Below are 13,852 nucleotides of genomic sequence, written 5' to 3'. Positions count from 1 at the left end.
GAGCAGATCAGTTTGACTAATGCAGTATCACAGCAAACCAGGAAACTCAGCTGAAGTGTGGACTGCTTTTCAAGATGATGGTGCGTAGAGATGTTTCAGCTCAGTGCTCTCAGTTTTTGTTGGACCTGGGACTGCCTAATGTTGGACCTGGGACTGAAAAACCAGGAAACTCAGCTGAAGTGTGGAATTACAGAAGAGAGAAAGACAAAACTGTAGTAAAGTGCATTTCATTATGAAACACATTTTTTCTGTTTACACTCATGATGGAGAGAAACAGACGAGTTTTACTGGCCTGCAGGTTCTCACGAGACAAACCGCAATCATGAACAATATATTTTCATGAATTGTTACCTGAACAAATGTCAGTCAATTAAAAATTGAAACAGGTCTTCTAAGTGAATGAAATTCTTGTCTTGAAATCCTGTGCTGAGTTTAAATGATTTAGTGAACAAATTTAATTTTAATATTCAGTAGTGTCGTTTGAAATTATAAATGATATATATACAGTATATGGATGTATATATATTGTGCAATTTAAATTTTAGTTTCAGTCTATAAATTTGATTTCATACATCACCTCTTAGAGAATTTCTATTAAACTAACATTCATTTCACAGGAATGGAGGAAACATTAGGATGCTATTTATTTATTAATTTTTTTATATGTGAAGTAAGTGAGAATATTAAAGCAGTTTCTGGATGAAATGATTGGCTGAACTCCAGTGATCGTCACTCTTTCAGAGTTTCTCTTCCTCATATATGAGTCTCTCAGTCTCTCTTATTCTCTTCATCTCTCCACTAAACTCAAACTGCTTCACAGGGAAGATGCTGATCATTTTCTACTTCACTCTCCTCACTCTTCTGTCATGTAAGTTATTTCACTACAAACATGTTGTTCTCTCAGGGCTGTCAAAGTTGAGGCAATTAATTGTATTGATTATCATTTTTCAGGTGTCAGATCTGTGAAAGTGGTCACACAGAAACCCTCTGTGCTGACAGAACAAAAAGGCAAATCTGTGACTATGGATTGTAACATTGAAAAGTATGATGGTAATTATGTCAGCTGGTATAAACAGAGTCCAAATGAAGCTCCTCAGTATGTGTTGAGATTCCATCATTCACACAGCTCTCCTGACCAATATGGTGATGGTTTTACATCCAGCCGCTTCACATCTAGAGCTCAGTCAAAGATTGACTATAGTCTGATCATCAGTAATGTGGATGTTGGTGATTCTGCAGTGTATTACTGTGGCACATGGGACAGCTCTGCTAGTGAGTTCGTATCACAGTGATTCACACCATGACAAAAACCTCCTCACTGCTCACATTCACTTCTGCTTTTACACACATCTCACTTGTTCTTGAATTCAATTTACAGTATGTCCGGTTTGTACAGTTTACTGTTACATTAGTATATTTAAATCATTTATATCAAGTGTAACTTTAGAGATGGACTGGTCACCATAGAGGCATGTTGGACATTTATGTATTTACTTTTATTTCATATTCGTTTATTTAACAGTGAGGAAAATTTAATGCAAAATTTGAACAGTAAAATTTGAACACAGGTTCAGTGGTACAATGAAAAGACAGAGACGTGTTGTCCAATTTAACAAAGAAATACATTTTATAAAAAAAATAAAAATGAAACAAATAGATAAATGAATCAAACCAGAATCATCATAATCAAATCATAATCAAACTCACAAGGCTAAAAAGAGCATTTCTCCAGACGTCTTTAATGAGAAGGTCAAATCAAGACCAAAACCAACTTCACAAAACTAAAGAAATGTTGTACCTTCCCCACCAAAAGATACGTATAACAAAAAAATTATTACAAAAAATACTGCTACAAGGGATGGCAAACTAGCTGAAAGAAATCATGCTCTCAACCACATGTGTGCACAGCAAACAAATAGGAAGAGGTGCTCAACCCTGCGCTGGTGACTAGACTCCCCCTCAGCGCACTCAGCCTTGGCTCAAACTAGAAGAACACAGAAAAATGAATGGGTCCGGTACAAATGAATTTGACTGTACAATAATCAATCACTCATTCAACATAAGAGAAAAAAAGAGAACAACATGGGCCTACCATAAATGACAACATCAGTTGATAATTGAGTAACAACGCCCTACCTCACTGGCAATAAACAAAGTCACACCAAGAGAATGACTTGTAGATAGAGGACGCACTACGAAATCGGCCCGATTCAAACTGGTCAAACCAAAACCACAAAACAGAGATAACAAAATGAAAACACAATCATAATTACACAAAAAGTAAACCAAGTTAAGGAAAAACGTGTGAGCTGTGGAAGGTCAAATCCACGGATCAACGAACATCAGGATGTTAGAATGCCTTCACAAATGTTCCACTAAAAGCTTTCATCGAGCGTTCGACGTCGACGCAACTGCCAGGAGACTTTAACAGGAACGGCTACAGCAACAACTCAACTACAGTGACACTGGAGACATGAGAGGCGGGCATAACAAAGCCTACGATCTAACCTAAGAATATTCTCCAATTTAAGTTAACTCACCTCTTATGGTGATTTTATGATGTTTTTTTGTCCTGTTTGGAGCTGGAGTCTTACCATGGCTGAAGCTCTCCTGAATATGGATCTGGATTCTCCTCTCCTAAAACTACAAATGTACACTCTCAATACTATAGTACAATACTCATAAATATAGACGTGGAATGTCATATAAACACTTTGGATCTGTTCCAGCTTCTCTCACGAAGAATGCATGATTTATTATATGGATAATTAGGATGATTTCCATTTAATTTTAAAGTCTGTACATGTCTCTTCACTCCTCTTTCTTCCCTTCCTTTTGTCTTTTTACAATTTCTACTCTTATTCTTTCCACAACACCAATGTCCTCCTCTCTCATCTCTTCATCGTCTCCTTTCCCCCATTCTACTCTTCCTATTCCCTCTCTTTTTCTGAAACTCTCTCCTCTTCATCTCATACTTGTTTTTCAGAACGCTAAACACAGGCAGGCAAAAGTTGAACAAAATTAAAACACCGTTATAATAATAATAATTAACTTTATTTTCTATAGCGCCTTTAAAAGTAGCATCTCAAAGCGCTTCACAAGAATGAGATCAAATAAAACATACAATTATACAAACGATGCATTAATGAAAGTGGAATACAGACAAAGAGAAAAACACCAAATAAAAACATATCAAAAGTTCAACAAATAAATAGAAAAATATAATAATTTCAAAATAATCAGATAAAAGCTACCCTAAAAAATTGATGAAAAAGCCCTATCACCCATAGATTTTAAGCGAGTAAACAGAATAATTACAAGTCCAGCTTCTGAGGAGTGGAGATCACGCACTGGTGTTTAAGGGGTTAAAAGCTCAGAGAGATAATGAGGTGTCAATCCATGCAAAACCTTAAAAGTAAGCATGAGAATTTTAAAATCAACACAGAATCTGACAGGGAGCCAGTGTAGAGACTCCAAGACAGGAGTGATGTGATCCCGTGTCCGGTTTCCAGACAGGATTCGAGAGGCTGAATTTTTAACCAACTGTAATTTATCTTTTGAATCCTCGGCCAGCAAAGCATTGCAATAATCAATGCGGGGAAACACAAAGATGTTAATGAACTTTTCAGCCACCGGGAATTACACACATAGGACGCAATCTGGCACTATTTTTAAGATGAAAAAATGATGTCTTGACAATGTTCTGAACATAAGGAACAAATGTTAAATGAGCATCAAATATCACCCCCATATTTTTGTTGTTGTCATTGTTTACACACAATAAATAAATAAAAATCACACTTATTTCTAATGATGTGATCAAACCAACTGTACAAAATAAGCCAGTTCAGAGTTCACAGGTGCACTGAATATTGATACGCTAAGGAGAGGAGGAAGAGTATGTGTAAGAGGTGGTGGAGGAGGAGGAAGAGGACGAGAAAGAGCAAGGTGTGGACAGTGTTGTCAAGACTGGATCCATCACACTAGAAGATGTTTCCCTTTGCCTGGCAAGAAAAGACATTGCCTGTGATGTGGACAAATCCTCAGGCCGGACCAACATGAAGACGTGATGCTTTTTTACTGTTACAATATATTTTTTTCTGTAACTGCATGATTTGGATTCTGTATTCTCCATTTTTTGATGTTGTGTCTAATGAATGATCTGTAGTGTTTTTAATATTGACTCACTGTGAGTGTGATCTGAAAACATTATTGGATTTTGGTTTTGAGGCAATTGTTTGATTTAGCCAGAAACGTCAGATGTTCTATGAATGTAGTTTGAAGATTTAGTTTTGTGTTTAAGGTTTGTGGTGGATTTTTAATAGATAAAATAGTAAACTGTATATCAAACTAACCATGTCTCTAACATCTAACCTTACTTCCTTTTTCAGGCCTAACATGATAACACTTTGAAACACAAGGTACTAAAACATTCTGTCCTGCAGTTTTTGAATGTTGTATGTTGTGTTGCCATACCCCTTTGACTTTGGTTGTGTGAGTGTAAAAATAACACATTTGGGAATTGAAACTAGACAGATGACTAAATTTGAACCTTGTGATTAACAATGAAGTAATCATTAAAACAAAGTTTGCTTTACCTAGTAACAGAAGGGTTTGTCTATGAAGAACCAGTCAAATTCATCTCATTTTGCCATACCTCCCTATTCTATAAAAACTGTTGTATTCGAGTTAGCTGGTGGGATTCTCAATGGAATTTGTCTGAGATCCTCCGGCCTTGCTTCTTCTTGGGAGATTCTCTGAGAATTGCTCGAGTACTCTCCTGGCCATAAATAAAGAACTCAAAGGACATTTGCTGAAGTCTGTCTTTCAATTTCTGCTGCACAGCAGGTGAGTTAGATTAAAGAGGTAGAATAGAAAGGGAATGTCGATTGGAGACAACCCAGTTAGTTAGGTTTAGGGAAAAATCTACGACAGGTTTTAAGAAAGCGGGTGATGGTTTTGAGAAATGTGTTTTAGCAATTCAGAAAAACTGTAATGTAATTCTGATAGCTGTGTAAACAATTAGAAAAAAAATGCATTTCCAGTGATGTGTGTATTATAGTTTTTAAAAATTCTTATACACACTGTAAAAAAACACTGTTTGTGCACAGGAAATTACTGTATACATGTTTACAGTAGAATACCGAAGATTCAGTCAAACATTGCAGTAATGAAAGCACTGTGAGAGTCGCAGTAACTTCCAATGTACTGTAGAAAACACAATAACTAATTATGTACTGTAGAAAATCACAATAACCTATTATGCAGAGAAGGAATACACAGTATACTGGCAGCTGGGTGGCCAGGCAATTAGTGCATTTAAATAGACTAAATCAATTACATTTTCACCCTGAATAGAGAATACAGGAAGCACATTTTATTGTTTTCAACACATCTAGCAATAAGTGAAGAATAAAGCTTGTTATGATGATGAGCTGTTTAACTTTGACTGTAGACAAATGGATATTCATATTCAAATCATGTGATATGCTTATTTTATTTATCAATTCATTTGGGCTGAAACAGTATAACTAAACAACACTTAAACATTAAGAACAAGTTGGTGCCGATAACCTAGTGTTTAGCACACTGACATATAGTGCAATTGTGCCTCTGGTGACCTGAGTTTGATTCCTGCCTCAAGGTCCTTTGCTGATCCCATTCCCTTCTTTCCTGTCAGTCACTACACAGTCCTGTCTAATAAGCAAAATTAATAAATAAACTGCCAAATGAGTGAGTTTTACTCTAAAGTGAATTTCACAGTCATGTTCTTACAGTACACAAATACTGAAACTATGGATCCATTTCTCAAAACTCTACACACAAAATCAAAGACATGCACACAAGATGCAAAACGTCAAACATCTCTTGCAAAAGCCAACACAAAATTATTTAACTCTTCTAAAAATTGTGTTTTTGCATGGTAACTCTATACACAAACCATTAAAGGATTGGCAACATACACATGAAACTACACACAGGTGTGTAAAATGTAAACCACTACTCTCTTGTGTCTTTTGCTGTTTCAGTGTGCAGTGGAGTGTTCAGGAGTTTGTCACGCGGATATGTGCACAAATACACTATAATATACAGCATACCGAAGCTCTACGGCTGCCACTATATCGCGGCCAGAGCCCAGATCTCATTCAACCCCTAGCTATTCGTGCGAATGCATGGGCAAAGCTCCCCGGGGTATCAGAATGGGTGCTGAACATTATAGAAAGAGGCTATTCGCTACAGTTCGCTCGACGCCCCCGCAATCGTGCAGCGCGAATCAAAACCACGGTGGAAAAGGAAGTAGCACATCTACTTCGAGCCGAGATTGCGAAACTGTTGAGCAAAGAGGCCATAGAGCCTTTATCTCAAGCTCAGAGCGAAGGGGGTTTGTACAGCAGATATTTTCTGGTACCGAAGAAAGACGGGGGTTTCAGACCCATTCTAGATCTAAGACAGCTGAACAAAGCGCTTGCAAAGCGCCGGTTCAAAATGCTCACGACCAGGAAAATCCTCTCACAAATTTGCCAAGGGGTGTCAATAGATCTGAAGGACGCGTATTTTCAAATACAAATAGCGTCACGTCGAGGGCCAGGCATATCAATACACAGTCCTACCGTTTGGCCAGTCCCTAGCACCTCGTACATTCACGATGTGCACGATGTGCATGGACCCCTCGCTCCCCTGAAACTTCGGGGAATGTGAGTTTTGAACTATTTGGACGATTGGCTGGTTCTTGCTCAGACTTGCTCAGAGCTCATAGAACACAGGACCATGTTACTCGAACATCTCGAGAACTTGGGTCTCAAAGTCAATTGGGCGAAAAGTTCACTGTCTCCCAGTCAGAGAATATCTTTTCTGGCCACAGAACTGGACTCGCTGTCTATGACAGCTCAGCTATCGCCACAGCGCAGACTGGACATTCAGCGCATGACGGAAACCTTCTGCTGCGGCGCTATAGTCCCGCTCAGAAAGTTTCAAAGGATGCTGGGTCTCATGGTCTCAGCATCATCAGTACTCCAGCTGGGTCTGCTTCGCATGCGCCCACTGCAGTTCTGGTTAAAAGCGCGAGTGCCGCGCCGAGCGTGGACCTCCGGTCTTTTTCGCCTCAAGGTCAATCAGAAATGCATCTCAGCCCTGAAACCTTGGAAAGCGATCGACTGGTACCAGTCAGGTGTAAGCCTGGGGACTTCCTCGAGTGTGAAGGTGGTGTCCACGGACGCCTCCACCTCGGGATGGGGAGCGCTGCTCGAGGGCAGACCGTTCTTTGGCCAGTGGTCAGAACGGGAAAAGCTTCTACACATAAACTGCTTGGAAATGATAGCAGTCGACAACGCGCTGAGGCGCTTTTGTCCCCAGATAGCAGGACACCACGTCTTGGTCCGTTCGGACAACATGTCGGTGGTGGCCTATATAAATCGCCAGGGAGGTATCAGGTCCCGAAACCTTTACAGGCTGACGGAACGCCTCCTGGTCTGGGCTCAGCGCAATTTGCGCTCGCTGAGAGCAGCGCACGTGCCCGGCCACCTGAACGTGGGACCAGACAGACTGTCCAGGAACAATGTTCCAGCAGGAGAATGGTCCTTACACCCACAGACAGTCCAGCTGCTGTGGGAGACATTCGGCAAAGCGGAAGTAGACCTGTTTGCGTCTCAAGAAAACGCTCACTGTCCGAAGTTTTTCTCCAAGAGCATGGACGCATTTTTCTCCAAGAGCATTCTCCAAGAGTTGGCCCACGTCTGGCCTCGCTGCCCGCTCTATGCTTTTCCCCCCGTCGCGCTCCTACCTCAGGTATTAGAGCGGATCAGGGAAAACAGATGCTCAGTGCTACTAGTAGCTCCGTTCTGGAAGAACCAGGCCTGGTTTCCAGTTCTGATGCAGCTGACAAGCACTGCCCCATGGCCGATACCGGTGAGGAGGGACCTCCTCTCTCAAGCCAGGGGCTCGATCTGGCATCCTCGCCCGGAGCTTTGGTCCCTACATGTGTGGGCCATCAACGGGTACCCACTAGCCTCCCGGAGGGAGTGCTAAACACGATCACGCAGGCTAGAGCCCCCTCTACGAGATGGCTCTATTCCTCGAAATGGTCTGTGTTCTCTGGCTGGTGCACAGCCCGTGGCATATCACCCCCAGATTGTGGGGTGACGGAGGTTCTTTCCTTCCTACAAGAGCTACTGGACAAGGGCAGGACCCCATCCACGCTCAAAGTTTACGTGGCGGCTATAGCAGCGTTTACTAAACCAACGCTTGGCCAGTCACTTGGAAGGAACGATCTGGTCATTCGCTTCCTTAGAGGAGCTAAGAGGCTAAACCCTCCCAGACCTCCCTCAGTTCCCATATGGGACATTTCCACGGTCTTGGAGGCCATGAAAGGTGCCCCATTCGAGCCGATCCAATCAGTGGATATCAAACACTTGTCTTTCAAGACAGTATTTCTTCTGGCTCTCGCTTCAGTGAAGCATATTGGGGACTTGCAAGCGCTCTCAGTGAGCGCGACATGTATGGAGTTTGGGCCAAATGACTCGAAGGTCATACTCAAACTGAGGCACGGATACGTTCCTAAATCCCTCAACACACCGTTCAGGTCTCAGGTGATTTCCCTGTCAGCCCTGCCGGTCTCTAACGAGGAGAAGGACGCCAGCTTCCTTTGCCCGGTCAGGGCATTAAGGGCTTATGTGTCTCGCTCATCTGTCTTCAGACAGACAGAGCAGCTCTTTGTCTCGTTCTACGGACATTCTAAGGGACTAGCCATGTCGAAACAGAGCCTATCCAGATGGATAGTCGATGCTATAGCGCTGGCTTACGCCTCTAAGGGCCTGCAGTGCCCGTTAGGTGTTAGAGCGCACTCCACAAGAGGCATGGCCTCATCGTGGGCTTGGTCTAGTGGGATTGCCTTACAAGATATATGTATGGCGGCAGGCTGGGCCTCCCCGTCTACATTTATAAGGTTTTATAACCTAGAGGTTCCCGCTTTACAGGCTAAGCTGCTTTCGGTCTGTTAAATCGGTATGGGCTTTATGCACAGCTGCACTACTTCCTGAACTTCAGCCAGCTCTTTGTTTCCTGTCTGCCATTATTGGACAAACTGATTAATCCAGGTGTGTCTGATTATTGTTACTGAGGTCAGGCACACCTGGATTAATCAGTTTGTCCAATAATGGTAGACAGGAAACAAAGAGCTGGCTGAAGTTCAGGAAGTAGTGCAGCTGTGCATAAAGCCCATTGTCTGCCCCGATGTTTTCGGCCCAGAATACTAAAACTGCTTGAGCAACGCTCGCTGATCGATCATGCAGCTCTATGGGCAGTGTGGAAGACCCATAATATTCACCAGACTAGGCCGAGTTTTCGCCCTGGCTGTGTGTGAAACACTATTGATATAATTGCTCCTTATAGGATGCTATCTATTATAGGAATGATGCTATTCTAGCCCCTCTTCCTGGACTCTCTGTGAGTCCCATGATGATCATGTGCTATATGGGCCCCGGGCACCTGCCCTTGGGACTTTGGTACTGGATCTCAGCACGCACAGCGTTTTACACTGTGTTCCCCATAGCGTAAGATATTACACAGTACGAGAGAACCTCTCGTAAGAGAACGTACTCGGTTACTAACGTAACCTCGGTTCTCTCTAGAGAGGGAACGAGTACTGCGTATCTTGCCGTGCCTGCAATACGCTCTGGTTCGCTCCGGCGATAAAAACCAGCTATACCAGCCTCTCGAGCTACATTTATAGCCCAAGGCCACGCCTGTTTCGGCGGGACGTGACGTGACTCATTGGAGCTGACGTCACGACGGGGCCTTTCGATAGGCTGCTGCAGTTGCCGCAGAGCAGCTAATAGGCGCGCGAGCTGTTTCGCCTATGTTTGCATGCTGCCGCAACGCGTTTTACATTATTCCAAAATTAAGGATAATTTTTGGCTTCAGTATCTCACGGAAAAGAGATTTCCCCCATAGCGTAAGATATTACGCAGTACTCGTTCCCTCTCTAGAGAGAACCGAGTTTACGTTAGTAACCGAGTACGTTTTCTAAGTGATTAATTTCTGTATAACTGTTTTGCAGACATGGTCTGAGGATTAGGTACATGAGTGAATGGTTTTGCTAAGTGGGCCTCAAGTACCAGTGTGTAAGCATTTAAAAAAAACTGTATGAACCCGGCAGATACTAGTTTGGGAACTGAAATCATTCCATGTGTAACCGTGTAGCGAGTCTCTTGAGATCAGAGGAGTGAGGTTTTCCTGCACAGCTCTCACTAGCTGGCCTCAATGTGCAATTGAGAATATGACAAATTACAGTTTTGTTTGCTGTGTTTGGAAAAATGGTACGTAAATGTTTTTTTTTTTTTAGATACATAAAAATTTTTGTTGGATATGTGAACTGTAAAAACATTTGAGAAGTTTGTACTCAATGTTTTGAGACAATTATGCATATGATTTGTTATTTGTATTAAATAAATGAAAACTTACAATCTGTTTAGGAGAATTATAATGTGTAATGTGTTCACTGTGTTTATTGTTTTGAGAACAGTGATCTGAGTTTACAGAAATGTGTCAAAGCCATTGAGAAAAACTTGAACACATTTTCCTCAGTGATGAAGTGAGAAGCTCATGTGTAGTTTGTCAGATGTGGGTGTGTCTATTGTATGAGGTGGGCGGGTCTTTCAGTGGCTCCTCCCTCTTAGAGATCTTGACTGTCTTAAAGTTTCTCTCTCTGATCATCTCAACATTATTCTACAGCACTGCTCATCTTTACAAGTCACACGGACCAAATCACAAGATGATCACAATATTCTGTGCTTTCTTTACTCTTCTGACCTGTAAGTTTTCATAATTTCTGATGTCAGATTTAAAGTGTTTTGACACACAATCTCATATAAAGGATGTGTTTATTCTGCAGGTGTCAGTGGAGTGACTGTAGTGACTCAGAGTCCATTAATCATTGTCAATAAAGGAGAAACAGCTAAACTGGACTGTAATCTGGGGACAGTTACTAATTCTGAAGCTAGATGGTACAAACAGACTTCAGGAGGAGTTCCTCAATATATGTTAGGATTTTATCATATATAGCTCTCCAACATATGGATCTGGTTTCTCTGCTCCTAAATTCACATCAACACATTCATCTAAATCAGATTATAGTCTGATCATCAATAATGTGGATGTTGGTGATTCTGCAGTGTATTACTGTAAGACATATGACAGCTCTGTTAGTGAATACGTATCACAGTAATTCACACCATGACAAAAACCTCCTCACTGCTCACACTCACTTCTGCTTCTAGACAACAGATGATAAGAGCACTACTTCACTTCTCAGATTCACGATGAATTACAAACTAATCACAGATGCAGGATAGTAACAGGATAGTGTTAAATGTTGTGTATTCCAGGTCTTCTGAAGCTACAGCAGTTTCTCTTCTCTGGTCCTCAGGTGTAAAGACACACTTTCTTGAAGTGACCATAGCATGTTCCCTTCACTAACAGACTTACAGTAGGCCTATGTGATGGATTCAAATGTTCACTTTCGTCTGAAACGCGCTTCGACAAACAGCATCTCCTTCCCAAAGTGAATTCACTCAGTGTTCACAACAGATTACTACTCATCTTTGTCTGCAAATAATCATGGGAATCTCATCTACAAATGAACAATAATAACACAGAGAAAATGTGTCCCACTTTATATTAAGTGGCTTTAAGTTCTATGTACTTACATCGAAAAAAATGTACAATGTACTTATTGTGTTCATGTTGTATTGTAAAACACTTGGTGTGTGATACAGGTAAGGTTAGGGACAGGTTTCGTGACATGGGTTGGTTTAAGGGTGGGTTGAGGTGTAAAGGAAGGGTCAACAGTTTAAATATAAATGTAATTACATAAATTAATTACAGCTATAGTTACAATGTAAAAATGTAAAAGTAAAAAAAAAAGTACAATGTAAAAACATGTATGTACACAATAAGTCCATTGTATCAAATTATTAATTTCAATGGTAGTACATATAGTACTTAAAGCCACATAATATAAAGTGGGACCAAAACAATTAATGACAGCAACTGGTGAAAAAGATGACAAACAAACACTTTATCTCGTGTCTTAAAGCTAGAAATTCCTCATGCTAAAAAAACTGCATAAAAACAGCTTGTCAATTGTCAGCTCCATCATATACCATCATAATTACTCACAGCGAGCGAATTTAGCGCAGAACACAGCATTGTTTTGGATGTTCGACAAGTTCCATCGCAACATATAATATTTTCTTTTTTTCTTTTCTTTGTATCTTTAGTTCCAGTGTTAAAAATGACAGTGTGAATGCTGAGCGAATCAGGACTATGTATTGTTTTCTTTTTTCGGTCCGGACCAAAAGAACCAGGAGAACCGAACTACAAGTGTGAACACACTGAGACAACAGCAGGATTCACTGCAGTCACTGACACCTCAGAATAACAACAGCCGTATGAGATTGTGTTTCAAAGCACTTTAATACACAGCCGTCAAATACAGCAAATATGAAGACTAAAACAGCAACATAAATGTGTTTGTGTTTGAATCTGAAACATTTCTCCATGAAATAAATGTGTAAAGGACACAGTCAGCCGAGGTTGAGTGAGTGTTTCACTTCTGTTTGTGTCTCTTCACAGACTGAGGAGGTTTTTGTACGACTGAACATATGAAATGTGTCACTGTGGTATTCGGACAAGGAACAAAACTCATTGTGACTGGTAAGTGATCTTTACACTGTATTTTCAATATTTTCAATATTTTTACTGTATTAAATATAGCCTAAACTTTATTATAGATAGGCCTATATTAACTCATTATTGTAGTTAATTTAGTTAAATGTGTGAATTCAGTCAGAGACAGTTTTATCAAACACCTCCAGTGAACAGTCCTGAAATACACTGACAAGACTTTCACTGCAGCTTTAACTTTCATCTGTGTTTTTATCTGGTTGTACTTTTTATTCAATTAAGAATAATAATAATAATAAGTATTATTATTATTATAGAACATACTTTTTCATGTTGTGGTTTAAGGACAAGCATCTACTTTATGTTTAATTTGATGTATTTAAAAAAAAATCTTAATTGAACTAATAATGTACAGTATCTGTGAAACAACACATGAGAAGTTGACCTGCGGTGTGACGTGCTGTATTACATCTAAAACTGTTCTGCTAAATGTTTTTTTTTATATAATTATTATACATGAAGCTTTTATGAATTAGTGTATTACTCAATTTGTACCTTTATGTCACGCTGTAGGACAGTTGAAAATGAGCTAGTGAAGGCATGAAGATTATTAAAAATGGTAGAAAATATAGTGTCAGCATCTAAAATATACACAAATATATTCACATTTCAACCTAAAATCTTGATGTAGAAAATAACAATCCAACAAACTACCCACATACATGCACTATTTGACTTTTGTGTTGCAAGTCAATAAAGACATTGAGATGCATGTTTTAAATTTGTAATTATGATATTAATTATTTATTTAATGATGTGAGAAAAGATGAATTGTTGACATGGTGATGTGTGAAATTTTCGAAGTTTAAATGAAGTCAGAGTTCAATATGTCAGATGTGTGTCTGAGATGCAGATGTTTGTCCATGTTAATGGTGATTTGTGTTGATGCTGATGCAGATGTTTGTCCATGTTAATGGTGATTTGTGTTGATGCTGATGCAGATGTTTGTCCATGTTAATGGTGATTTGTGTTGATGCTGATGCAGATGTTTGTCCATGTTAATGGTGATTTGTGTTGATGCTGATGCAGATGTTTGTCCATGTTAATGGTGATTTGTGTTGATGCTGATGCAGATGTTTGTCCATGTTAATGGTGATTTGTGTTGATGCTG

The 13,852-nt window shown here is 40.2% G+C and overlaps 2 protein-coding genes and 1 long non-coding RNA gene across 4 annotated transcripts in view; 2 read left to right on the top strand and 1 right to left on the bottom strand.

The window, feature by feature from the left end:
- LOC309481219 (immunoglobulin lambda-1 light chain-like) overlaps positions 1 to 13,852 on the top strand; it is a 30,586-nt gene that overhangs the window by 16,191 nt on the left and 543 nt on the right. Inside the window, exons 1-3 of one of the 2 annotated variants that reach the window (XM_082146058.1) lie at positions 720 to 868; positions 952 to 1,284; positions 12,682 to 12,711. In XM_082146058.1, the coding sequence (XP_082002184.1) occupies positions 760 to 868; positions 952 to 1,284; positions 12,682 to 12,711 (472 nt within the window). In that variant the 5' untranslated portion in view covers positions 720 to 759. Of the gene's footprint in view, positions 1 to 719; positions 869 to 951; positions 1,285 to 12,681; positions 12,712 to 13,852 lie in introns of those variants that run through there. The other variant, XM_082146059.1, reaches the window with a different exon arrangement.
- Positions 7,795 to 9,720, top strand: LOC309481119 (uncharacterized protein). Its single transcript, XM_082145943.1, has 2 exons — positions 7,795 to 9,000; positions 9,213 to 9,720. Exon 1 carries the CDS (start codon positions 7,812 to 7,814, stop codon positions 8,994 to 8,996), a length of 1,185 nt encoding a protein of 394 aa, XP_082002069.1. The 5' UTR covers positions 7,795 to 7,811; the 3' UTR covers positions 8,997 to 9,000; positions 9,213 to 9,720.
- Positions 13,069 to 13,852, bottom strand: LOC309481437. The gene is made up of 2 exons (XR_014200013.1): positions 13,198 to 13,852; positions 13,069 to 13,152 (listed from the first exon to the last, which is right to left on the bottom strand). It is a non-coding gene; the product is annotated as an uncharacterized lncRNA (long non-coding RNA).

This window comes from Leuciscus leuciscus (assembly GCF_965113295.1).
Source record: "Leuciscus leuciscus genome assembly, chromosome: 1".
In the NCBI taxonomy this organism is placed as follows: domain Eukaryota; kingdom Metazoa; phylum Chordata; class Actinopteri; order Cypriniformes; family Leuciscidae; genus Leuciscus; species Leuciscus leuciscus.
This window is presented reverse-complemented; position numbering and strand designations above follow the sequence as displayed.

Coding starts and splice junctions, on each gene's coding strand:
- LOC309481119 (XM_082145943.1), top strand. CDS start 7,812: ATGCTCAGTGCTACTAGTAGCTCCGTTCTGGAAGAACCAGGCCTGGTT.